Below are 24,420 nucleotides of genomic sequence, written 5' to 3' on the forward strand. Positions count from 1 at the left end.
ACCACTCACTCTCTCCATTTCTAATCCTGACACAAGCTCTACTACTCTCATAAAAACTCTTGACAGCTCCCAGAAGCTTTCCTCCTATCCCGTATATCTGCATAACCTCCCACAGTGCCTTTCTGTCTACCCTATCGTAAGCCTTTTCCAGATCCATAAAAGCCCAAAAAACATCCTTCCCCTTTCCTATAGCTTTCTCACATATCTGTCTTACCACAAAGATCTGATCTACACAACCTCTACCTGTCCTAAATCCACACTGTTCCTCACCAATTACTCCCTCCATTCCTCTCCTAATCCTCTCAATCAAGATCCTCCCATAAGCCTTCCCAACTACACTTAACTACACATAACGGGGAGGGAAATATGCTTGTGGTGACCCATCTTTGTATCTTTCAGCATCAAGTTTATTCTTAAAATCGTGAATAGTATTTGCACACACTGTTTTTTCATCTATGTTATTCCATATATCCAGTATTCTGTGTGGGAAGCTATTCTTTTTCCTCTCTCTTCTATAGTTGTCCTTTTTGAGTTTCTTTTCATGACCTCTTGTTTTTCCATTGTCATTTTTTAGTAAATCTTTTCTGTCAAGGATTTCCATTCCTTTCATGATTCTATATATAGTCAGTAGATCACCTCTTTCTCTTCTTTGCTCTAGTGTTGGTAGTTCTATGTGTGTATGTGATTGTATGTAAGGATAATGAGTTAGTGTTGTTACTTGTAGTGAAGGTCAGGGTGATGGCAGTTCAAACCCTGCTGCCACCAAGTCAGACCAAGTGCAGTTTAATTTTAAATTACAGGCCTACACGTTGGCAGCATGCTGTGGTGTGTGGTGAAAAAGGTGATCAGCACAGATGACGACATGAGTGTCAGCTGTAAACTGAGTGCTGATCCATCACTTGTTAATAAGGCAGTATGGACTCTAGTAGAGGAGGATCTTACTTACGACAGACTCTCATCAGGTGTACAAGTTGAGGCTATTGTAGATAAGGTAAGGATAATGAATTTTGCAAGTATTAATGGAAAGTTACAAATAGTATCATCAATTGGTTTATTGCCCCAAATGACTCTTGTAGGAGACTCACAGTTCTCAGGTAACTTGCAACAGCCACCAGATTGGCCCACAAGTCACTCTAAGAAAAGACATTGCCTGGGTAAGGCTGGAATAAGGTAACACAAGATATGGTGTTTGGTGATTGCATCTATGGCTAGCTTTATTATATGTTCATACTGTTTTGCATGAATGTTTAGAGGAGATTGTTAATGTAAGATGAATAGGAATCAGGTGCTGGATAGAGTGAGAAATGATTAGGTGAGGAGGAGAACAGGGGTGGAAAGGGGGTTGGGAGATAGGGTTGCTGAAAGAGTATTAGGATGGTTTGGACACATGGAAAGAATGAGTGAAAAAAGACTGGTAAAAGAGGTATGGAAGGCAGATGTGGAGGGAGTGAACATGAAGGGACGTCCTAAGATAAGGTGGATGGATGGGGTGAAGGGGTCTTTGGGGAATAGGGGAATGTCTGTTGAGGAAGGACGGGAGAGGACAGAAGACAGGGGTGAATGGAGAATGGTTGTATATGGATGATGTTGTGATGCATGAGGTGAAATGGGCAGGGGGATGGGGGGGGGGTAGTATGTGTGAGCAATTTTTGATGCAGCCCGAAGGGATTTCTCCCCATCTTCTCCTTTATGCATGGGAGGACGGAGAGGGGGGGTCGCCGATTTAATGAAGCGGCCTTGCTGTGGATGTGCTGTGTCTTGCGACACTGCTTCTGACCCAGGGTAGTGGACAAGGTGCAGGGATGACCCGTCTTCCAGGAGGTGCTAAGATGAGAGGGAGGATGGAGGGGTGTGGAGTGTGTTCAGGGGTGGAATGGGTGGGATTGATTTATGCCTTTTCCTTTTTGGCTACCTCCCTTGTAAGGGGGAAAAAGCCTTGGTATATGTATGTAGTATGTTCTTGTATAGATGTGCTGTGTTATGTTGGTGGAAAGTTTTATGTTCTGGATTTGGTGTGGGAAGATCAGTTGTGAAGAGGTTGAATAGTGGAAATAAGAGTATTGATCCTTAAGGAACTCCATTATGCAACATTTTTATCCCAGATGGTTGTTTCAGGATACTGCACTCTTCCAGCTGAAATTATTTGTTAGTTATATCTTGTTATACATGTGTGCCTCATTTATCTTTTTTGATAGTGTGCATATGGGAACTGTGTTTAATGCATTACATGTGTCTTGCCAACACAACTGTTCTTTTATGATGGTACTTTCTTATTAAATCCTTCTAAATCTTGAGTGAGAATGTAAGTGTGAATGGAGAATGATTGTGTATTGATGATGCTGTGGTGCATGAGAGGGAGTGCAGAGTGAGGGAGTATGTGTCAAAAATAATTTAACGCAACCTGAAGGGATTTCTCTATCTTCCATTTTTCTGCATGAGGGGACAGAGACGTGGGGTGCCAATTAAATGAAACGGCCTTGCTGTGGATGTGCTGTGTCTTGTGACACTGCTTCTGACACAGGGCAGTGGGTGAGATGCAGGAATGACCTGTCATCCAGGAGGAGTCAAGATAAGAGGGAGGGAGAGGGGGTGAATGGGAGTAGTATGTGGGATGGAATGGGTAGGAGTGGATTTTATACCAATGTTTTTTGGCTACCTCCATTGTAAGGGGGAAAAAGCCTTTGGTATATGTAAATTTTTAGTGATGTCTGTAAGTAGTGTCTTAGTGGAGTGGCTCTCCTTGAATTCATGCTGGTTAGGGAAGATGGACTTTTTTTTTTTTCTCCAGTTCAGTCATTCCATTAGTTTGTAGTGCTTGCCACTATGGGAATGTAACTTTCCAGTCACTGAAGCTTGATGCAACAGTTATTATTACTCAGGAACCTTGATATTTGTATGAGCATGCACAGGCAAAATCATTAGAAACTCTTATGCAGTGTTTTAGTAATTCTTCTCTTTGCCATAGGTGCAGCGAGAAGGTCTTGTGCTGACAGTAGGTATTTTTACCTGTGTAGTGAGCAAGCGTCACTTGGCTGGACCCTTTGACTTGCCAGGAATATTTAAGGCTGGCCAGAAAGTGACGGGTAGAGTTATGTTTGCTACAACATTGACAAAAGTACTTCATCTAACATTGCAGCATTCTGATATCTCCAGGTAGGTGCTGTATCACTGTGTTAACCTATACTCTCGTGCATAGAACATACTCTATTTTTTTCCTTCTTGTGGGTACTTTTAAATGTTATACATACATAGTAAAAGAGGTGTGGAAGGAGTGAGCATGAGGAGGTGACCTAGGATGAGATGGATGGATGGAGTAAAAAGGGCATGGGGAAAGAGGAGAATGTCTGTTGAGGAAGGACAGGAGAGTACAGAAGTTAGGGGTGAATGGAGAATAGTTGTGTATGGATTATGCTGTGATGCATGGGGGGGGAGTGGGTGGGGGATTATGTATGAGAAATAAATTGACACAGCCTAAAGTGATTTTTCCCCATCTCCTTTTCTGCATGAGAGGATGGAGAAGGGGGTTGCTGATTTAATGAAGTGGCCTTGTTGTGGATGTGCTGTGTCTTGCGACACTGCTTCTGACCTTGGACAGTGGACAAGACGCAGGGATGACCCATCATCCAGGAGGTGCCAAAATAAGAGCGAGGGAAAAAGGTAGAGGGGAGTGGAGTATGTAGGGGACGGAATGGGTGGTAGTGGTTTCTATGCCTTTGTTTTTTGGCCACCTCCCTTGTAAGAGGGAAAAAGTCTTTGGTATATATATGTATGTATGCACATATACCAAAGGCTTTTTCTCCCTTACAAGGGAGGTAGCCAAAAAACTAAGGTGTAAAAACCACTCCCACTCATTCCAGCCCCAACATACTCCCCTCCCCTCCACCCTCTTCCCTCCCTCTTATCTTGGCATCTCCTGGATGACAGGTCATCCCTGCATCTTGCCCACTGCCCTGGGTCAGAAGCAGTGTTGCAAGACACAGCACATCCACAGCAAGGCCACTTCAGTAAATCGGCTACCCCCCTCTCCATCTCATCATGTAGAAAAGGAGAAGACGGAGACAAATGCCTTCAGGCTGCATCAATTTCTTTCTCACACATACTCCCTCACCCCCCATTCCCCACCCACTCTCCCTCATGCATGACAACATCATCAGTACACAACCATTCTCCATTCACCCCTATCTTCTGTCCTCTCCTGTCCTTCCTCAACAGACATTCCCCTCTTTCCCATTGCCCCTTTTACCCCATCCAATCTCATCCTAGGTTGCCCCTTCATGTTCACTCCCTCCACATCTGCCTTCCATACCTCTTTTACTAGTCTTTCTTCACTCATTCTTTCTATGTGTCCAAACCATCCCAATACTCTTTAAATCAGCCCTATCTCCCAAGTCCCTTTCTACTCTTGCTACATTGGTTCTGACCCAGGGCAGTGGCGAGATACAGGGATGACCCATCATCTAGTAGGAGCCAAGAAAAGAGGGAGGGAGGGGTGGTGAATGGGAGTGGAGTATGTGGGGATGAAATGGGTGTGAGTGAATTTATGCCTTTAACTTTGCCTAGCTCCCTTGTAAGGGGGAAAAAGCTATTGGTATATACATATGTAAATATTATCAAAGCATTGATTCACATCTTTGTGTATGAAATTAATTTACTTTTCTTTTAATTTCTTTTCAAAATGTGGAACAGCACGTCCATGGTCCCAAAGTTAGACGCAACTCTTGGTGAAGTCGTTGAGGATAATGAAGTTTATGATTCAAATCAAGGTGGTGTCTACCTTAAACTTGCGGATAACATAGGACGAGGGTATTGTTCCAGTAACAAATTAGGAGACACAGAAAAGATTCCTAAGTGTGTCAAAGAAGTTTTTCCAATTGGCCGCAAAGTGTGCTGCAGAGTTCTTCACTACAATTTTTTCGATAAATTTTTTATCATCTCCCTTCAAAGCTCTGTTATCAGGCAACAGGTAAGAGTGAACTTGGTTTGAATATCTGTATTCATATTTCTTTATTTTGGATGTCAATATTCTTTTAGCGGGATCTGTTGTAATTGGTGCCTTGAAGAGCTGACACACATATTTATATGTGCACAAGTACATACACCTAGGTCTGTTAATCCATCACTTGTGCGGGCTTTAGGGCCCAGGACATAAAACCACTTCAGAAATAGGTGATGTTTTACATCCTGGGCCTAAACATCTGCTCAAATGGCAGGTGGCGAGTGTTGGATTAAGAGACCTAGGTATATATTAATATGTGCACAAGTATGTCTTTAGTGTATGAATATTTATTATTGAGGAAATTGTATCAGTTCAGGTAGAGGAAAACTTCATTCTAGTGAAAATTGTTTCTGTAGTCTTTTATGTGTAAGTTCCTGACATTAACCCAAAAAAGATTAGCAAAGTTTTCTACACTTGATGAATGAATTTATATAATGGTATCCAGGAAGAATTATAAAGAGAACAATTGCTCTAGGGAGGTTAACCAGTAGAGTGTCTGGTGTGTTGACACAGATGCCATTTGCTCCCTATATTCTTTAAAGTATTCAGATTAAGATCTCATCAAGTCCTCAAACTTCCAGTGATCCCAAATTCACCTGAGGCACCCCAAAACATCATTCCTTTAGTGCACTCATTGCCTGTTTGTTTGCGTATGCTGGTGCCATGACTTTCTCCCACTTTATCTATGTATTTATTTATTTTCAGCTGGTGAAGTACAGTGAGGCAAAGTTGGGAGATTTACTGACTGCAAGAATAAAAGAGTTGAATGCAAATGGAGCTGTAGTTGCCTTAGGCCAGCGTGTGGATGGTATTGTTCCCACTCTTCATCTCATGGACGTAGAAAATAAAGAGAAGAAGTTCTTGTTGAATAATACGTTAACTGGACGTGTGTTGAGAGTTGATGCTGCCAAACGCAAACTAATCTTGACTTGCTTGAAGAAAATGACTGCAACAATTGACCCACTCATAACTGAGTGGACAGAAGATAATGTTGGTGTCATATCAGATGGTGTTATTGTTCACATTGTTAAATCAGGGCTCATTGTAGCCTTTTATAATGATGTACGTGGCTTTGTACCACAGAGTCATGCACGATTAAGTAAAGGTGAACAGTTAGATGAAATATACCAGAAAGGGCAGGTGGTTAAGTGTAGGGTTATGGAGGTAAATTTGGAGGCAAAGCAGATGACTCTTTCATTGTGTCTCGGTAGTGAGTCTGTTAGAAATCTCAGAAAGAAGAGAGAAGAGGAAGAAATGGGCTTAAAGATACGAAGTCAAGTGAACTGTGTTGTTAAAGATGTTAATGATTCTATATTACTTGTAGACATTGAAGGGTATGACAAGGAAGGAAGAATCCTAATTCAAGATTTGTCAGATCATGACAGCATTAGTAGATTAAGATTCAATAATGTAAGTAAAGGAGACAGGATTACCAATGCAGTTGTAATGATGATTGGAAACCCAGTCTCTCTGAGCCTCAAGGATTCTTTGTACCATTTGCTGGTAACTACAGAGTCTGTACCTAACTCTGTCTCTGAATTTAAGGAAGGACAGATTTTACCTGCTATTGTAACGGAAGTTAGAAACTATGGGGTAATGGTTACGCTACCCACAGAAGAAAAAGGATGGAAGTCACTAGTGCATAAGAATAATATGGATAACTTTGATGATGTAATAGTTGGACAAAATCTCTTGCTAGAGTATAAAGGTTTAGATTCAAAGAAACGGTTGATTTTGAGTACAAAACTGGATGGAGTTCAAGAACAAACTTTACAGTCTGGCATGCAATTAGTCAGAAGCTTCCTTAGAGAAGAAGAAGAGTTAAAGAATCAGTTAGCGAAAGGAGAGGGACTTCTAAAGCGTTTAGCTAACCTAAAGACTGGGGAAAAGGTTGAAGTGACTGTTACAGGTGTTACAGATCTTGGTCTAGCAGTTCACCTTGGGGATAGAAATGTACCTGGTATTATCTGGAAAGAACACCTTGACCAAGATAAGTATGAAGTTGGCTGTCAGATCCAGGTGAGAGTCTTGTACATTGATCTTCTAGAAGGATATGTTGAACTGAGTGCAAGAGGAGAGGTATGCGGGAAATTCCTAAACAACACAGAATCAATTAAAGTAAACAAGAGTGCAAAATGCTGTGTTCTTGCACAAAGGAGTAACTTTATCCAGATAATGCTGCTTTCTAAATGGGCGGGAGTAATAGCATATATACCAGGTAGACAACATTTTGATAGTTTAAGAGGTAATCATGCTGCCTTTGCTCATGGTCAAGAATGTCGAGTTATTATAAAGCATGTGGAAGGATCTCTGGTTTTAGCCATCCCAGATAATGAAAATAACAAAGGCATGTCATGTCAGATTAGTTCTGTGGGTCCAAGCATTTGCTGCACTAGTGGAGGAGTGAGAAGTAAAAAAGATGAGGAAGATGAAAGAGCAGATGAAACTGTGGAAGAGCGGCTGCAAAGGTTGTGTTCGTTCTCAAAACCTCCAGAAGAAACTAAAGATTCACAGGATAAAGCTGCTATTTCAGATAAGCAAATGAAAAAGTTGTTGAAAAAAGAGGAAAGAAAAAGGAGGAAAAGAGAGTTACAAAGACAAAAAAATCTTGAGAAGAAAGAAGCGCAAGTGAGTGATGAGAATGAAGAAAGTGAGGATGAGGAATGTTTACAAATGAAACCACAAAAAAGAATAAAAGTGGAGTCTGTAAAAGAAGAGGAAGAAATGACATCTGAAATGGAGGAGGAAGAAATGACATCTGAAATGGAAGAGAAAGAGGGGGAGGAATTGGAAGGAAAGAAAGTTAAAAAGTCCAAAAGACAAGTGGCAAAAGAAGAGAAAAGGAAAAAAGCAAAGGAAAGTAAACAAGAAAAGCTGGAAAAGAGTAAGAATAAAAAGAATCGAGAGCAGATGAAGAAGATGGAGGCAGATGATAGTGGTGTGGATGCAGACAGGGATGAAGATGAGAAAAGTCCAGAAAAATGTCTGGAAGTAGAAGGAACAAATGAATTTGTTTGGGAGATTCCAAAACTAGCTGTCAGCAGGGCAGAATCCAGTGAATCTGAAGAAGAAGAAGAAGAAGAAGAGAAAGAGGTAAGAAATTTAGTATAGTTTAAATGTTGGTATGGAATAATAAGTAATTTTTACTTAGAATTTCAATCAATGATTTGTCTCAGTGTTGAATGTTGACCTATATGTAGTCATGATAATTAGATTTCACCTTATCTCTCTCTCTCTCTCTTCCTCCTCCTCCTCCTCCTCACATGGCTAATCTCTGGAGGGGGTTATTAGTGTAGGTATCTTGGTGGTTGGTCTTGTAGTGCTTGTTTTGTGGTCTGGGTGTGAATGTATTTTTATATGGAAAGGTTGCATTGTGCAGATGGTAGATTTTTGAGTAGCATGCTGTATTTTTTTTGTTGCATTCGGTTGTGCTTGTATGATATGATGAAAACGGTACATAAGAATAAAGGAGACTGCAAGAGACCATAAGGCCTACACTAGGCAGCTCTGTATCTATCACCACCTGTCATCCCCATCCATAAAGTTGTCTAATCGTTTTTTAAAACAACTGATAGTTTCAGCGCTTACTACATGGTTACTAAGTTTATTCCATTCATCGACCACCCTATTAGTAAACCAATTCTTGCCTATTTCCTTCTTAAATCTAAATTTGTCCAGTTTATACCCATTACTGCGAGTCTTGCCCTGTTGTTTTATTATGATGACCTTGTTTGTTGAGGAAGGAAGGGAGAGGACGGAAGACAGAGGTGAGTGGAGAATGGTTGTATATGGATGATGTTGTGACTGCATGAGGAGAAATGGGCGGGGGGGTGGGGGGTGGGGTAGTATGTGTGAGTAAATTTTGACGCAGCCCGAAGGGATTTCTCCCCGTCCTCGCCTTATATGCAAAGGGGGACGGAGAGGGGGGGTCGCCGATTAAATGAAGCGGCCTTGCTGTGGATGTACTGTGTCTTGCGACACTGCTTCTGACCCAGGGCGGTGGGCAGGGTGCAGGGATTACCCGTCATCCAGGCGGTGCTCAGATGAGAGGAAGGGTGGGAGGGGTGTGGAGTGTATTTGGGGATGTAATGGGTGGGAGTGTTTTTGTGCTTTTCCCTTTTTGGCTACCTCCCTTGGAAGGGGGAAAAAGCCTTGGTATATGTATGTATGTATGTTTGCTTCACCCTTGTTATAGGCTTTGATCCACTTGAACACTTCTATTAGATCTCCCTGCACTCTGCATCTTTCCAGAGAGTGTAAGTTTAGGTGCCTAAGCCTCTCTTTGTAAGGCAAATTTCTGAGTCCATGTATCATTTTGGTCATTCTTCTCTGTACTGATTCTAGTGAATCAGTAAATAGAATTAAGGGCTCTGTGTGCCCATCATTTGCATGTGATGTTCTATAGAGATGATTTTGGGTTCTGTTTACAGATGTTCTGATGGGGTAGTTTTGATTCATCCTGTTATTATTCTCAGTGCTTTATTTTGTATAGTTTGTAAGACATTTTTCTGATTGTTGGGAACCATGCTGCAGAAGGTTCGTCAAGTGTGGTTCTTAAAAGTTGTTTGTAGACTAGTTTCCTTCTGCTGACCAAAGTCCATGCTTGCTAGTGGTCTTTGTAAGTTTATTTTCATGTTGCTTTTCACTGTCAGGTCTTTTAAGTGCAGACTGAAGGACACGTGAGTATCAGTAGTGAGGTCCAGGATTTTAGGGTTCTTTCCCAGCGGAAGGGTTTGGTCATTCAATTTTATTATTGGATATTTCTTTGATTCATGATTATGAGAGAGGCCTTCCTTCTGTTACAGTCAACTCTACGATTCATTGCTGTATTATTCAGCTTCAGCAATGTGACTGAAATAAGATCAAACCTGTCTTTGTATTAGATTTATTGGCTGCTCAGTATCAGTCATTCTCCTCTGTATACCTGACAAACTTGGTGCTCCATAATGGCCAAAAATTATTGCATTTTTGGTTGTGCCCCTACTGCTATATTATTCAGCATTTTTCATTCTTCATCAAAGCTTTGGTTGCTATGTGCTGAATAATAGAGTCCACTGTACTTTTAAAGTGTTGTTCTAGTTTGTTTAGCTTGGGTGTTCTTAGCAGGTATGTTGTATTTGCTGTGCTGGGTTATTATTGTCAAGTCTTCTACATACGTGAGTGGTGTGGTGGTATGCTTTGCATCTAGTGTTAGGTGTGAGTATTGTTCCTTGGATTCCATTTTCCATTCTTTTATTACTGGATATTTGGTTGTTTTAAGCCCTTGGTATATAGATAGATATATTACTCTGTACAGTAGGTCAGCTAAGAAGTTTTTAGCCATTTTTTGTCATTTTCGTGAATATCTGTCTCCATGGTCTTGAGTCCATCCTATAGATGGAGTGTCAGCCTCTTGAGGCTGCATCTCCATATGTAGGGGAGGCTCTTAATGGGGTTTGAAGGGCAGCAGGGAGATGTCTTTTATATCCCACACATACAACCACCTTGTGCAGGTTGTTGATCCTGTAGGTTTTGTACAACTGCAGGGAGATTGTTTTCACTGTACCTCCATGTGCAGGTACCTATCATTAGTACCTGTAAAAACAAAAAGTGAATAATGTGTAGGATGTGTAGAATATAGTTGAATACTGTGGTGTTAAGTTCATATTGGAAACATTGTAAAATTCAGGTTTTAAGAATAGTTTAAGATTATATAATATTTTGTTAATTCAAGATCATTTGTTTACATTAGCCTTTATAGTAAGAAATGAGTAAACCATATTACAAGCTTCATTGATCACCATTGCAGTACTTTGATATGTTCATATATAAACCAAAAGGCCCTTTCCCATTTATAAAGTCAAAGAATACATCCACCCTACTTTCACCCCACTTTGATACTTTGAGCATAGAATAGTGCAACTGATTTATTTTATCATATTTATATATCTATTTAAATCCACTATTGGAGAAATAATATCAGAAGTACATGAAAACTGTATATTTCAACCACTGTCTGTAGTCCTCTTTTGCAGAAGATAGTAGTTGAAATATATGGATCTCCTGTACTTCTGATATTATTTCTCTGATAGTGGATTTAAAGTGTACATTTACAAATGTGTTATGACATTACAGTTTCCTATATGTCTATTTATTTATTTATTATTTTTTCTTTCAAGAAAAAGAAAGAGAAAAAGTTGAGTAAAAAAGAGCAAAAGGTTGCTGCTGTACAAGAGGAGCAGTTGCTGCACCGGCTTGAATGTGCCAGGTTGGATGAAGGAAGAATCCCGCAATCAGCCATGGATTATGAAGAACTACTTCAAAGAAGCCCAAATTCATCTGCAGTTTGGATACAGTTTATAAGCTTTTACTTAGAGGTATTGTACCATTACATGATCATAAATGTTAGGGACTTGTAGGTTTGGGAAAATTAACTACATTGGGAATACTAACTCATTTTGAAAATGCTGAAGTTCATGTAAATAGTAAAGTTATACATACAGATACCTACACATACCAAAATATTTTTTTCCTCATTATAAGGGATGTGGCTGATTCTGAACATACACCCACTCCACATCCATCCAAATCTCATTCATTGTCCCACCCATCTTAGCATCACATTGATAATGGGTCATTCCTCTTCGCAGCCATACTGTTTAAGTCATAGACAATGCAGAAAGACACAGTACTTCCACAGCGGGGCCCAACTATTGGAGCTGGTCTACCCCTACTACCTCATTTTACGATGATCCCACTTCCCCTTAATCCACTTGAGAAATTCATGGAACAGACAACAACATTCCTTCAGATCATGTCCTTTCATCATATTGAAATAAACTCCATATGAGGACGGAGCTTTTATTAGTACATTTTGCTGGTTACAGCTTTTTCATCATCCATTTACTTAGCTTTCAGTCTCGCTTCTTTGCATCCAGTGCCCCTTCACCCATTCTATCCACCTGATTCTAAGTCTTCCCTCAAGTTCCTTCCATCTGTTTCTATCTTCCACACATTTTTCCTAGTGTATCCAATAATTCTTTCCATATACCCAAACCATCTTGGTACTCATTAATCTCATCATCATCTGTCCACATTACTCTCTGCTGTCTCCTCACACACCTTTATAACCTTTGCCACCTCTTCATTCAGTCTATCTTCTAACTCATCTACAGGTATAGTGTCATCTACATACAACAACTAGCTCACCCCCCACATCTCTCCACTCACACTCAAAAACTCCAGACATATGCCTTGAACTCTCATATTTACCCCCACCACCTTATCCAGCATTGTTGAGTAATGTTACTACATTCTGTCATTTCTGAGTCATTGCTTTAGTTTGTTTTAGTAACCTTGGATGTTCTAGCACTACATGATTACCTGTCTCATCACTTACCAATAGTACCAGTCCTTCTCTTTCTCACCCTCTTGCCGTCCTCAACAACCCACCCACCTTTCTCTCAAACTCTTGACTCATTTTTCCATTTCAATTTTGCTTCACTCAATGGTAAATCAATCTTTCTTCTTGTGGTTATGTTATCAATATCCTCAATTTTGTTGAGCTCAAGCCTGCCAGATATTGTGCCAAATACTCCAAAATTCATGGCAAACCTAGATTTCAAGTTGCCTCCCAAATCCTTTTCTCAAAAAAATATATTTATAAATAAATAAGTAAATAAATAAAGAATAATAAAACATACATACATATACCAAGGCTTTTTCCCCCTTCCAAGGGAGGTAGCCAAAAAGGGAAAGGCATAAAAACACTCCCACCCATTTCAACCCTAAATACACTCCACACCCCACCCACCCGTCCTCTAAGCTGAGCACCTCCTGGATGACGGGTCATCCCTGCACCCTGCCCACCGCCCTGGGTCAGAAGCAGTGTCGCAAGACACAGCACATCCACAGCAAGGCCGCTTCATTTAATCGGCGACCCCCCCTCTCCGTCCCCCCTTGCATATAAGGAGAGGACGGGGAGAAATCCCTTCGGGCTGCGTCAAAATTTACTCACACATACTACCCCACCCCCCACCCCCCCGCCCATTCCTCCTCATGCAATCACATCATCATCCATATACAACCATTCTCCACTCACCTCTGTCTTCCGTCCTCTCCCTTCCTTCCTCAACAGACATTCCCCTCTTCCCCAAAGCCCCCTTCACCCCATCCATCCACCTCATCCTAGGACGTCCCCTCATGTTCACTCCCTCCACATCTGCCTTCCATACCTCTTCTACTAGTCTTTCTTCACTCATTCTTTCCATGTGTCCAAACCATCCTAATATTCTTTCATCAACCCTATCTCCCAAATCCTTTTTCACCCCTGTTCTCCTCCTCACCTCCTCATTTCTCACTCTATCCAGCCTAGTAATCCCCATCATACTTCTCAGACACCTCATCTCAAACACATTCAAACTTCTTCTCTCTTCTTCTCTTATGTTCCACGTTTCTGCCCCATACAGTGCTGTTGGCACAATCACTCCTTCATACAGTCTCCTCTTCGCATCCATTCCCAAATGTCTATTCCTCATTACACTCTTTAATCCACCAAGGCATTTACTCCCTTCTCTCAATCTACATTCTACCTCCACCTTCACTCCACCTTTTCCTGCTACACTTGCACCCAAGTATCTAAAACTATCCACTTCCTCCAGTCGCTCTCCCTTAATGTTCACTTCCAGTCTACTGCCACTTTCACCCCTTGTACATCTCATCACCTTACTTTTACCCACATTTATCTTTAGCTTTCTTCTATCACATACTCTCCCAAACTCTGCCACCAGCTTCCTCAATACCTCCTCTGACCCTGCCACAAGCGCAGTGTCGTCCGCAAACAACAGCTGGCTCACCTCCCACTTTTCTCCATTTTCTTTAACCATCTCCAATCCCTGACCCACTACCCTAGCATTCACCTCTCGCACCACCCCCATCCATGTATAAGTTGAACAGCCAGGGCGACATAACGCATCCTTGACGAAGTCCCACCTTTACTTCAAACCACTCACTCTCTCCATTTCTAATCCTGACACAAGCTCTACTACTCTCATAAAAACTCTTGACAGCTCCCAAAAGCTTTCCTCCTATCCCATAAATCTGCATAACCTCCCACAGTGCCTTTCTGTCTACCCTATCATAAGCCTTTTCCAGATCCATAAAAACCCAAAAAACATCCTTCCCCTTTCCTATAGCTTTCTCACATATCTGTCTTACCACAAAGATCTGATCTACACAACCTCTACCTGTCCTAAATCCACACTGTTCCTCACCAATTACTCCTTCTGTTCCTCTCCTAATCCTCTCAATTAAGATCCTCCCATAAGCCTTCCCTACTACACTTAACAGGCTAATCCCTCTGAAACTACTACATTCATACTTGTCCCCTTTTCCCTTGTAAAGAGGAACTATACAGGCACTTCTCCAGTCCTCCGGTACTCTACCCTCTCTCCAGCAAACATTAAATAACCTCACCAACCAGTCCACCATCACTGAACCTCCCTTTTTCAGACATTCTGCATGGCATCCATCCAGACCAGGTGCCTTACCTGCTTTCATCATCTTTACAACTGCCTTCACCTCATCCTTCCTTATTTCTCCTCCATTCTCCTCACTCATCACTCTCATCAGAATAATAAAAAAAATGGAAAAATTAAGAAAAAATCCAATAAAACATTCCCCCCCCCTATTTTTTCTCTCAAAATCAGTGTTCATACCCTAACTTTCCCAAGTCTCTGAAATAGTATAAAAAATACTATCCCTTATATCTAGGCACTACCATTTACCACAATCTCTCCAACAAAGTTGTTTCTCATGAATATGTTTTAGACTATGAGGTTCTTATGATTAGTTATAAGGGATAATTTGTCCTGGAGGTTGCTGCAAGCAACCTTCTGTGTGATATATTTTAAGACTTATTTATCAGTTTATATATCTTTTTCCTGATGGTATTATGTTTTGTTACAGAGTGCTGAGATTGATAAAGCCAGGGCCATTGCTAAGAGAGCATTGGATACAATTGGTGCTCAAGAGGAGAATGAACGTCTTAATGTATGGAGAGTTCTGTTGCTCCTGGAGGTGTTATATGGGACATCAGAAAGCACACAGGATGCTTTCAAAGAGGCACAGATAACTAATGACCAACTTAAGATTTTCTCAATCATGGCTTCAGTGTATGGAGAAAATAATAAAGATAAGGTTTGTTTTTAAGATATGCATATTTTTCCATTTTATTCTCATTAAAAGTTATTGTTTTTTGCTTATGTCCTTGACCTCTTTTCACTAAGGAGATCAAGGGTATCTCAGTTAACCCATTTGTTACAAAGATAGATATTAAGATCAGTAGCAAGGATAGATTTTTGGTTAGTAAATGTAAACTTATTACATACTACAAAGGACCAATGATGAGTACCTGCTTTAGTTTCTGCAAGATGAACAGCAGAGCTGCCTATTTTCAAAACTCATCAGCCCCATCACTCAATCTCTGTACGAGAACCATGATCTGTATCAACTTTATCTGTATTTCACATTCTCACACATAGAGAGCTGACAATCAATTATTGCTCCCCTCATCCCACTACTTTCATCCTGTGACATAGAAAGTTTGGCACATTAATACAACACAGATAATAGTCCAAAGTGTCTTCTCATAGAGGTCTATGGGAGGGCTTAAGGAGTTTTGTCAGCCACTGTAGGGCTGTGGATTTTTTACTCAGTGAAAGTTGATATGGAAGCAAATATATATGAATGACTGGAATCAGCCCTGACACACATACCTTCCCCCTCTTTTGCCTTGCCACTGCACTCCCCTCCCTCCCTTTCCCCCCATATATATATATATATATATATATATATATATATATATATATATATATATATATATATTCTCTCTCTCTCTCAGACACACACATTCTATACTCTTTAATAAGGTGATATGTCTTTTTTAATTAATCACTCAATCTTGATTCTTGATGAATTGAAGATATTTGGATGCAGTGCTTATTGTTACCAAATTAAAGAGTAAGTCTTTCTTAATTCGTATCTATTTGCTTTCTTGAAATACAGGAGGCGGAAGGTGTTTATCATCGTATGACAAAGAAATTCAACAAAAACATACAAGTTTGGGTTGAGGCAGCAAAGTTCCATTTCCAAAAGAAAAAATTCACTGCAGCACGAAAACTTTTAGACAAGTCTCTACTGTCCTTGGAGAAGAAACAACGTAAGTTTGGGAAATGTGGGCATCCATAGAGTCATGTGAAAAATGCCTTTGGGATGCAGACTGCTTTTTTTCATTCGTCTTAGTCATTGAGTACGTATGACCCGTCATCCAGGAGGAGCCAAGATAAGAGGAAGGGAGGGGGATGAATGGGAGTGGAGTATGTGGGGATGGAATGGATGGGAATGGATTTTATGCTTTTGTTTTTTGGCTACCTTCCTTGTAAAGGGGAAAAAGCCTTTGGTATATGTATGTATATACTTATTCTAAAGTTGATTCAACCGTAAGTTTGAATTTTGTCCTCTGTTAAGCTGAGCAGTTTATAGCAATGCTACTTGGAGTGGAGGTCAAGAGTAGGGGCATATCAAGTCCTGCCTGGCAGTAACTTCATAGTAAGGGTGTACTACATTGAATTCCCTGCTTCAAATTTTTTTTCATTAGGAGGCACTCATTTTTGTCTATTTGGTCTTAAATGTATTTAGGTTCTTTGGAGTAGAGATGAAGAAATGTTCCAAAATTGGGAATAAAATGTATCTCCATACAAGTACTTCTTAAATCATGTATATTTGATTAAGGATATTAGTGACAGAGTTTGGGAAGGTGTGCAAAAGAAGGAAGTTGAAGGTAAATGTGGGTAAAAGTAAGGTGAAATGTACAAGGGGAGAAGATGGCAGCAAATTGGAAGTGAGTATTTAGGGAGGAAGTGCATAGCTTTAGATACTTGAGGGTGAATATGGCAGGAAAGGGAGGAGTGGAGGTAGCATGTAGATTGAGAGAAGCAAGTAAATGCCATGGGGGATTAAAAAGTGTAATGAGAAATAGACATTTGGGAATGGATGCTAAGAGGAGATTGTATGAAGGGGTGATTGTGCCGACAGCACTGTGTAGGGCAGAAACATGGAACATAAGAGAGGAAGAGTTTTAATGTGTACGAGATGAAATGCTTGAGAAGTATGCTATGGGTTACTAGGCTGAATAGAGTGAGAAATGAGGAAGTGAAAGGGAGTTGGGAGATAGGGTTGATGAAAGAGTATTGGGATGGTTTGGACACATGGAAAGAATGAGTGAAGAAAGACTAGTAAAAGAGGTATGGAAGGCAGAGGTGGAGGAAGTGAACGTGAGGGAGTGACCAAGAATGAGATGGATGGTTGGGGTAGAAGGCATTGGGAAAGAAGGGAATGTCTGTTGAGGAAAGAAAGGAAAAGACAAGATAGGGGTTAGTGGAGAATGGTTGTATATGGATGATGCTGTGATGCATGGAAAGGAGTGAGTGTTTGTGAATGATATTTTGATGTAGCCTGAAGGGATTTCTTCCTGTCTTCCCTTTTTCTGCATGAAGGGATGGAAAGGGGGTGGTTGCCATTTTTATGAAACAGCCTTGCTGTGGATGTGCTATGTTGTTGTTGTTGTTGTTGTTGTCGTTCCCTAGACTGTCTGTCCGAGCAGTCCCGTCTCCTCAAGGAAGGCCACAGCCGAAACTGGGTTTTCCCACAAATCCTTTATAGAGTGTATGTTGTGTTGTTTGCGTGCATGATTGTGTATAATGCAGTCTTCCATTATGTGTTGTATGGTATGGGGTGAAGTGTTACATCCTGGGCAGCTGTTCACAACACGGTCGTCCAGCCTCTTCTGGTAGCTTAGAAGTGCTGGGTGGTGACCGCATCGCAGTCTGGCCAAGTGGACTCTGTCCTTACGTGGGAGAGAGGATTCAGAAGGGTGGATATCAGGGGGTCTGGCATGTAGCAGTGTGTTGTCTTTCAGTGTGTTAATGGAGCGGTGAGTGATATGATTATGAATATGTTTCCGGAGGCTGGTATTTGGTGGTTGTGGAGGAAGAGAAGAGAGTATCTGTGTGTAATAAAGGTCTATGGGTGTAGTTTTAATGTTTCTTGGTGTGTGTGTGGGTGTTCTGCTATGTAGTGTAGCGGGTGTGATGTGTTTGTGGTGGCTGCAGCAAGTGTTTGTGTGCCTCTCATGTCGAGGTGGTCCTTGACTTTGAGGACTTTTGTTTCATGGTGTAAATGGTCTGTAGGTGATGTATTTGTGCAGCCTGTAATTGTTTTTAGGGCTTTGTTTTGTATGATTTGAAGGGTGTTGTGGTGTGTCTCACTGAGATTAGGAGCCCATGCAGGACTCGCATAATTCATCACCGAGCGTATGCATTGTTTGTATATTGTTATATTAGTTTCTTTGTTTTGTCCAAATGTTGTTCCAGTGATTGACTTAAGTGCATTAAGTCTAGGTGTGCATTTGTTTTTTATGTTTGTGAGGTGGTGTTTGAAAGACATGGATGTATCGTATGTTACACCAAGAATTTTCGGTGTGTTTGTGTGTGGTATTAGAGTGTTGTTGATGTAGAGATGAGGTATGTATTTGTGTTCTTTTGTCCAGTTGGTGAGAAGTGTTGCTGTAGATTTGGTTGGAGCTATTTTGAGTCTGTTTGTGATGAACCATGTGTTGAGTGTGTCAAGGTAAGGCTGGATTATTTCTGCAGCTTTGTCTGTGTTACGATGTGTGCATGTGATTGTTATGTCGTCTGCGTAGGAAGAGATTTGTATTTCTGAGGTGTCTGGCGTGGGTAAGTCATGCATGTATAGATTAAATAATGTGGGGGATAGAACTGAGCCCTGTGGTACTCCGTTCTTAATGTTTCTGATGTGCGATGATTGGCCATTATATGACACATGAGCATTCCTGCCTGCCAGATAATTGGCCAGCCATCTTTTGGTGTTATTGTGCATGTCTGTGTTATATATTTTATTTGTTAGGTTGTGGCGGGGGATAGCATCAAAAGCTTTACTAATGTCCAATGTTATAAGAAGTGTTCTGTGGTGGGGCCTATCTGAATTGATGCCATCTAAAATTCTTTGTGTGAGGTTTATCAGAAGAGTGTTTGTTGTTGTTGTTGTTGTCGTTCCCTAGACTGTCTGTCCGAGCAGTCCCGTCTCCCCAAGGAAGGCCACAGCCGAAACTGGGTTTTCCCACAAATCCTTTATAGAGTGTATGTTGTGTTGTTTGCGTGCATGATTGTGTATAATGCAGTCTTCCATTATGTGTTGTATGGTATGGGGTGAAGTGTTACTGGAGTGTCCTGGAGCTGCAGCGTCTATGTCGTGGGACCACCCCCCAACCCCAAGAGTTGGGGGCCAAACAGCAGTAACCACCCCTGGCCATCAGCTCTACGCAGGTGTTTGTGGAGTGTAGTGGCCTAAAACCGTGTCGTGAGTCAGCAAGGGGAATATATGGTGTGACAAGTTTAAGTATTAGGCGTTCAATGACTTTAGAGGGGGTGCAGAGAAGTGTGATTGGGCGGTGCGATGTTGGGATTGTTGGGTCTTTGTTCGGTTTTGGAATGGTGATTATTTTACCATGCTTCCAGATGTCGGGTATAGTGTTGTGTGAATAGCTGTAGTTTGCAATGTTTGTGAGTGCGTGTATACCTTGTGGTCCAATGTGTTTTAGGTGGATGTTGCTTATGTTATTAGGGCCACAGGCAGATGAGTGCTTGAGACTATGCATTATGAGTTTTGTCTGACTGTCTATGAAGGGTGTATAGTCTGAGTCTGTGGGAAAGTCTTTCTTACGTCGAATGGTGCGTCGGTCGTCAGGGTGAGATGTAAGATGGCTCGTCTGTGCAAAATGACGTATGAGTGCGTTTGCTTGTTGTCTGTTTGAGGGTAGATTATCTGTTGTTGTGATTATTGCTGCGTGAGAGCGTGTAGTGTTAGTGTTGGATAGTGTGATGCTGTTGAGTGTTTTGTACAATTTGCTGGTGTTTGTTTTGTGATCAAGTGTATTGATAAAGTTTTGCCAATTTTGTGTTTTTTGTTCATGTATTTTATTGGCAATCACAGTGTTTAGTGTTTGTATTTGGTCTGCTGTGTTTTGAGGGATAGGTGTGGGGGTATCGTGTTTAAGTGTGTCACGTTGTCTGATGAGGCCTTGGATTTCTGATGTGAAGTTGGGGTTGTGTGATTTTCTGTTGCCTCTAGGGATGTATCTCTTGTCTGCGTTTTGTATGATTGTATTAAAAGCGTGCACAGCATTGTTTATGTTTGTGATTGGTGTACTGTTAAGTGTTTCAAAATGTTGTTCTGTCTCTTCAGTAAAGGCTTCCCAGTTAGCTCTCTTGTAATTGGTGTAAGTGTGTCTGTGGCCAGCTGGGGTGCATCTTGTTTTGGTGGTGATGATGATTGGAAGGTGGTCAGAACCAAGGGTTCCGACCACTCTCCATGATGTTGTTGGGGTTAGGCAGGGGGAGCAAAAGGTGATATCAGGAGAGGAGGGAGTGTAGAGGGCTTGGTATGGGATATGTGTATGATTATGCGTGTTGTTCATGATAGTCAATGAGTCGAATTGAGTCTGTATATCAAGCCCTCTGTCTGTGTCAGGGTTGTCGACAAACCAGGCAGACGACTTGGCGTTGAAGTCACCACCCATGATCAGGTTGGGGATTGAGGTTAGTTGGCCGAGTTGAGGTCTGAAGGTGTTTGGAACTGTGGGGGATGATTGGGGGGGAATGTACATGTTAACTATTGTTAGTGTTGAATTGTTGCCTGTGCGGATACGAATGGATTGGGTTTCTGTTGTGTTATCTGTGGTAGGGAGGAGAATTTTGGTTGTGGCACTTGTGTCCACAAAACAGATGGAATGGTGGATCAGGGTGATGAGTCCACCGCCATTGCCGTCAGTCTGGTCTTGTCTGATGGTGGTGTAATTATGAAATGATGGTGTTTTGTGTGAGTGTCTTAATTTAGTTTCTTGTAGAATTGCAATGTGTATGTTGTGTTGTTTAAGAAAGTGTTCAAGTTCATGTTTTTTAGTGTTAATACCGTCAATGTTGTGTTGTAATATGTTGATGTTGTGTGTTTTGTATGTGTTGTATGTTGCCGTTTGGGGTTGAGGTTGGGGTGGTAGTGGGGAAGGTGTAGGATCTGGGTCAGAGGGGGGGAAAGGAGAGATCGGGGACAAAGGAAGGGGAGTACTAATCGGTGGTAAGGGCAAAGGGAAATTGGGAGTGGGTAAGGGTGTTGGCTGTGGTTGGGGAGGTGGGATTGGGGTTACTGGAGGGCAGGTAGAACATGTCCAAGTGTTTGTGTATTGGTTTGTGTCAGCAAGTGTTGTACAAGTGAGGTGGGCCCAGTTTTTGCACATATTGCACTGAACTGAGCCTTTTGTCTGTCTGCTCGAAGTAATGGGTTTAGAGCATGTTGGGCATGTGTATTTTGTGGTGGGCCCAGGATTGCTCTCTACATCTCCGGCTAAAAGTAGAAGAAGAGGGGTGATCGCCGGAAAATCACCCCTCAGTGCAGAAAAAACGTAACATTGTGTGTTGGAAAAAAAAAGGATTGTGGTACTCCCCCAGGTAGGCGTAGCTCCTCCTTGGGGATCGGTGCCATCTGCGTAGAGCTGATGGCCAGGGGTAGTTGCTGCTGATTGGCCCCCAACTCTTGGGGTTGGGGGGTGGTCCCACGACGTAGACGTTGCAGCTCCAGGACCTGTGCTGTGTTGTGCTGCAGTGCTTCTGACCCAGGGCAGTAAGATGCAGGGATGATCTGTCATCCAGGAAGAGCCGAGAAAAGAGGGAGGGAGGGCTGGTGAATGGGAATGGTGTATGTGGAGATGAAATGGATGGGAGTGTTTTTTTTTTCCTATGTTACTACAAATTAGACAATTTTAGGATTTTTAATTTAATTTTTTGAGTGTCTGGAAATAACCCTATTTTTTCAATGTTGATCATTATATAATCATTTATCATATGATTTGTATTCATGGAATGGAAGCCCATATAATGTCCATATAAGGAATTTTTTATTCGATGATGCATGAGTCTTGTAATGTAGTAGAATATTGGTGAAATGGAATGCATTTTAATTTTATTAATGCATGAATCCATTGGTAACATATTTCTGTCCCTTTATTATTTGTATCGATGTATTAATGGGATTACGTTGTTTATCCAAAACAGATGTAGAAGTTATCAACCAGTTTGCTCAAATGGAGTTTCGCTATGGGGATAGTGAAAAGGGCAGAACCATGATGGAATCCCTTTTAAGTAATTATCCTAAACGCACAGACATTTGGAGCGTATATGTGGACTTGTTGGTCAAAGCTGAAGATGTTAATGGAGCAAGGTAAGAAGAATAATGCCATATGTTGTTTTGTAATATGTATTATCCGGAGAGTGCCCAAGGTGAAAGAGTGGTGTGACATCACAAGAGACACTGTAGAGTATAGAGTTGGGCTATGCTGCCAGAATGGCTGGAGACCTGGACCAATACAGGACTCGGAAATGGTGGACTAGAGCTCTCATGAGGATGGATAAGGAGGGGTAGTCGGAGGAATTGCTGAGGATGTTGAGTGTCACTTTAATGCAAATGATCTCAGGCCTGCTCATTGATTCTTTAAGAAACCCTGCTCCAAATCTGTAACCCAGAAGACCATAGTACGAACACCTGATAGTGAGCTAGTGTCATGCATGGAGGTGTGTAGCCCTTTTGCCAAGTATTTTGAGTAGTTGCTTGATGACACAATTCAGTCTGTCAGTGCATGTGGCAAGGATATTGAGGTCATGCATATGTGCATGTGTACATAACTTTCTACCTTGTCCAGTTACAAATTATGAAATATGTGGTCAGTGACACCATAATTTGATATTATTTACATATATGGGCAGTGGACAGGGTGCAGGGATGACCCGTCATCTAGGAGGTGCTAAGATGGGAGGGAGGGTGGAGGGGTGTGGAGTGTTTTCGGGGATGAAATGGGTGGGAATGTTTTTGTGCCTTGTCCTTCTTGGCTACCCCCCCTTGTAAGGGGGAAAAAAGCCTTGGTATATGTATGTATGTATTTACATATGTACTTTCTTTATATTTTACTATATATCTTTATTTCCTCAAAGTTGGGAAATATTATTTTCACTATAATTTAGTTTTATATTGTTACTTGCAGAAATGTGCTGGACAGGATGACTGTCCTCAAGTTGCCGCTCAAGAAGATGAGATTCATTTTTAAGAAATTCCTGGATTTTGAGAAGAAACATGGAACAACACAAAGTATAGAGGCAGTCAAGAAAAGAGTAGAGGACTTTGTTACTGCTGCTCTGCATGAGGATGAATGAATAAATTTGTTATGGTTGATTGTTTATTAAAATGTTAGAATACCAATAAACTTATATAATATTCTTTTGTCGAGTCATTTGGCCTATGTCCTAATGCTTCTCTCTGTATATTGTAAGGTTAGGCCTATAGGCAATCATAAGGATGTGTAATTTTTTTTCTTCTATTTGAATAGAATGTCATTAATTGAAATAGAAATATTCAGGAACCAGTTCACATCTCAGAGTGAAGTTAAAGCATAACTCCCATGAAATTAGTGTCATGTATGCAACAAAAAAGTTTCCAGTAGACAGGACAGTTGAAACTATCTATATACCAAAAGGTTTCTTCCCCCATATAAGGGAGGTAGCTAGGCAAGGAATGCAACTAATCTCCTTCCACACCCATTTGTTTCCCTGTCGTGGGTGATGTAATGCAGTAAAACACAGCAGGGCCCAACAACGAAAGCTGGTTTACCCTCACCACTTTATTTATGACAGGGTCAACAGGAAGTCATAATGGGAGATACTGCAGACTTATGGGACAGGGGGAAAACTTTTAAGGGCAGTTTAAAGCTTTTACATAAACAGTAAACTTGTATTAGGGTTGTGAATTGTAAGAATGAGTGGTTTGAGGTGAAGGTGGGGATGTACCAGGGATGTGTAATGTCACCATGGCTGTTCAATGTGTACTTGAATGGGATAGTATGGGAGGTAAATATAAGGGTGATGGGCAGGGGATTGGAGATGGTTAAAGAGGGAGAGAAGGGAATTGTGGACCAAACCAGTAGTTGTTTGCTTTTGACATTTTACCTGTGGCTAAGTCAGATGAGGGATTATAGCAGTGACAGAGCTTTGGAAGGTATGTGATCTGAGGGAGTAAAAGTAAATGTGTATAAAAATAAGGTAATGAAATGTATAGTAGGAGAGGACAGCAAGTCTGAAAGGAAAGAGAGGAAGTGGATAGTATTAAGTATTTAGGGTCATGTGGAGGAGTCAGTGGTTAAGTACAGTACAATGTAAATGTTTTGGGTGAATGAAAAATATTATAGGAAACAAATGTCTGAGGATAGACACAATAAGATCATGGAGAGGTGGTCATGCCTACAACACTTTATGGGGTGGCCGAACTTT

General features: G+C 41.2%; 1 protein-coding gene across 2 annotated transcripts in view; it reads left to right on the top strand.

Annotated features, from left to right (window-relative positions):
• Rrp5 (Ribosomal RNA Processing 5) overlaps positions 1 to 23,374 on the top strand; it is a 39,922-nt gene extending 16,548 nt beyond the window's left edge. For both annotated transcript variants that reach the window (XM_076209242.1, XM_076209251.1), the window contains exons 7-15: positions 801 to 991; positions 2,966 to 3,153; positions 4,687 to 4,963; positions 5,702 to 8,089; positions 11,155 to 11,352; positions 14,942 to 15,172; positions 16,040 to 16,193; positions 22,159 to 22,324; positions 23,142 to 23,374. In XM_076209242.1, coding sequence (XP_076065357.1) covers positions 801 to 991; positions 2,966 to 3,153; positions 4,687 to 4,963; positions 5,702 to 8,089; positions 11,155 to 11,352; positions 14,942 to 15,172; positions 16,040 to 16,193; positions 22,159 to 22,324; positions 23,142 to 23,310 — 3,962 coding nt within the window. In that variant the 3' untranslated portion in view covers positions 23,311 to 23,374. The remainder of the gene's footprint in view (positions 1 to 800; positions 992 to 2,965; positions 3,154 to 4,686; positions 4,964 to 5,701; positions 8,090 to 11,154; positions 11,353 to 14,941; positions 15,173 to 16,039; positions 16,194 to 22,158; positions 22,325 to 23,141) is intronic.
• Positions 23,375 to 24,420: the final 1,046 nt, after the last annotated feature.

This window comes from Oratosquilla oratoria, chromosome 2 (assembly GCF_046742065.1).
Source record: "Oratosquilla oratoria isolate Oo_2021 chromosome 2, ASM4674206v1, whole genome shotgun sequence".
Classification (NCBI taxonomy): domain Eukaryota; kingdom Metazoa; phylum Arthropoda; class Malacostraca; order Stomatopoda; family Squillidae; genus Oratosquilla; species Oratosquilla oratoria.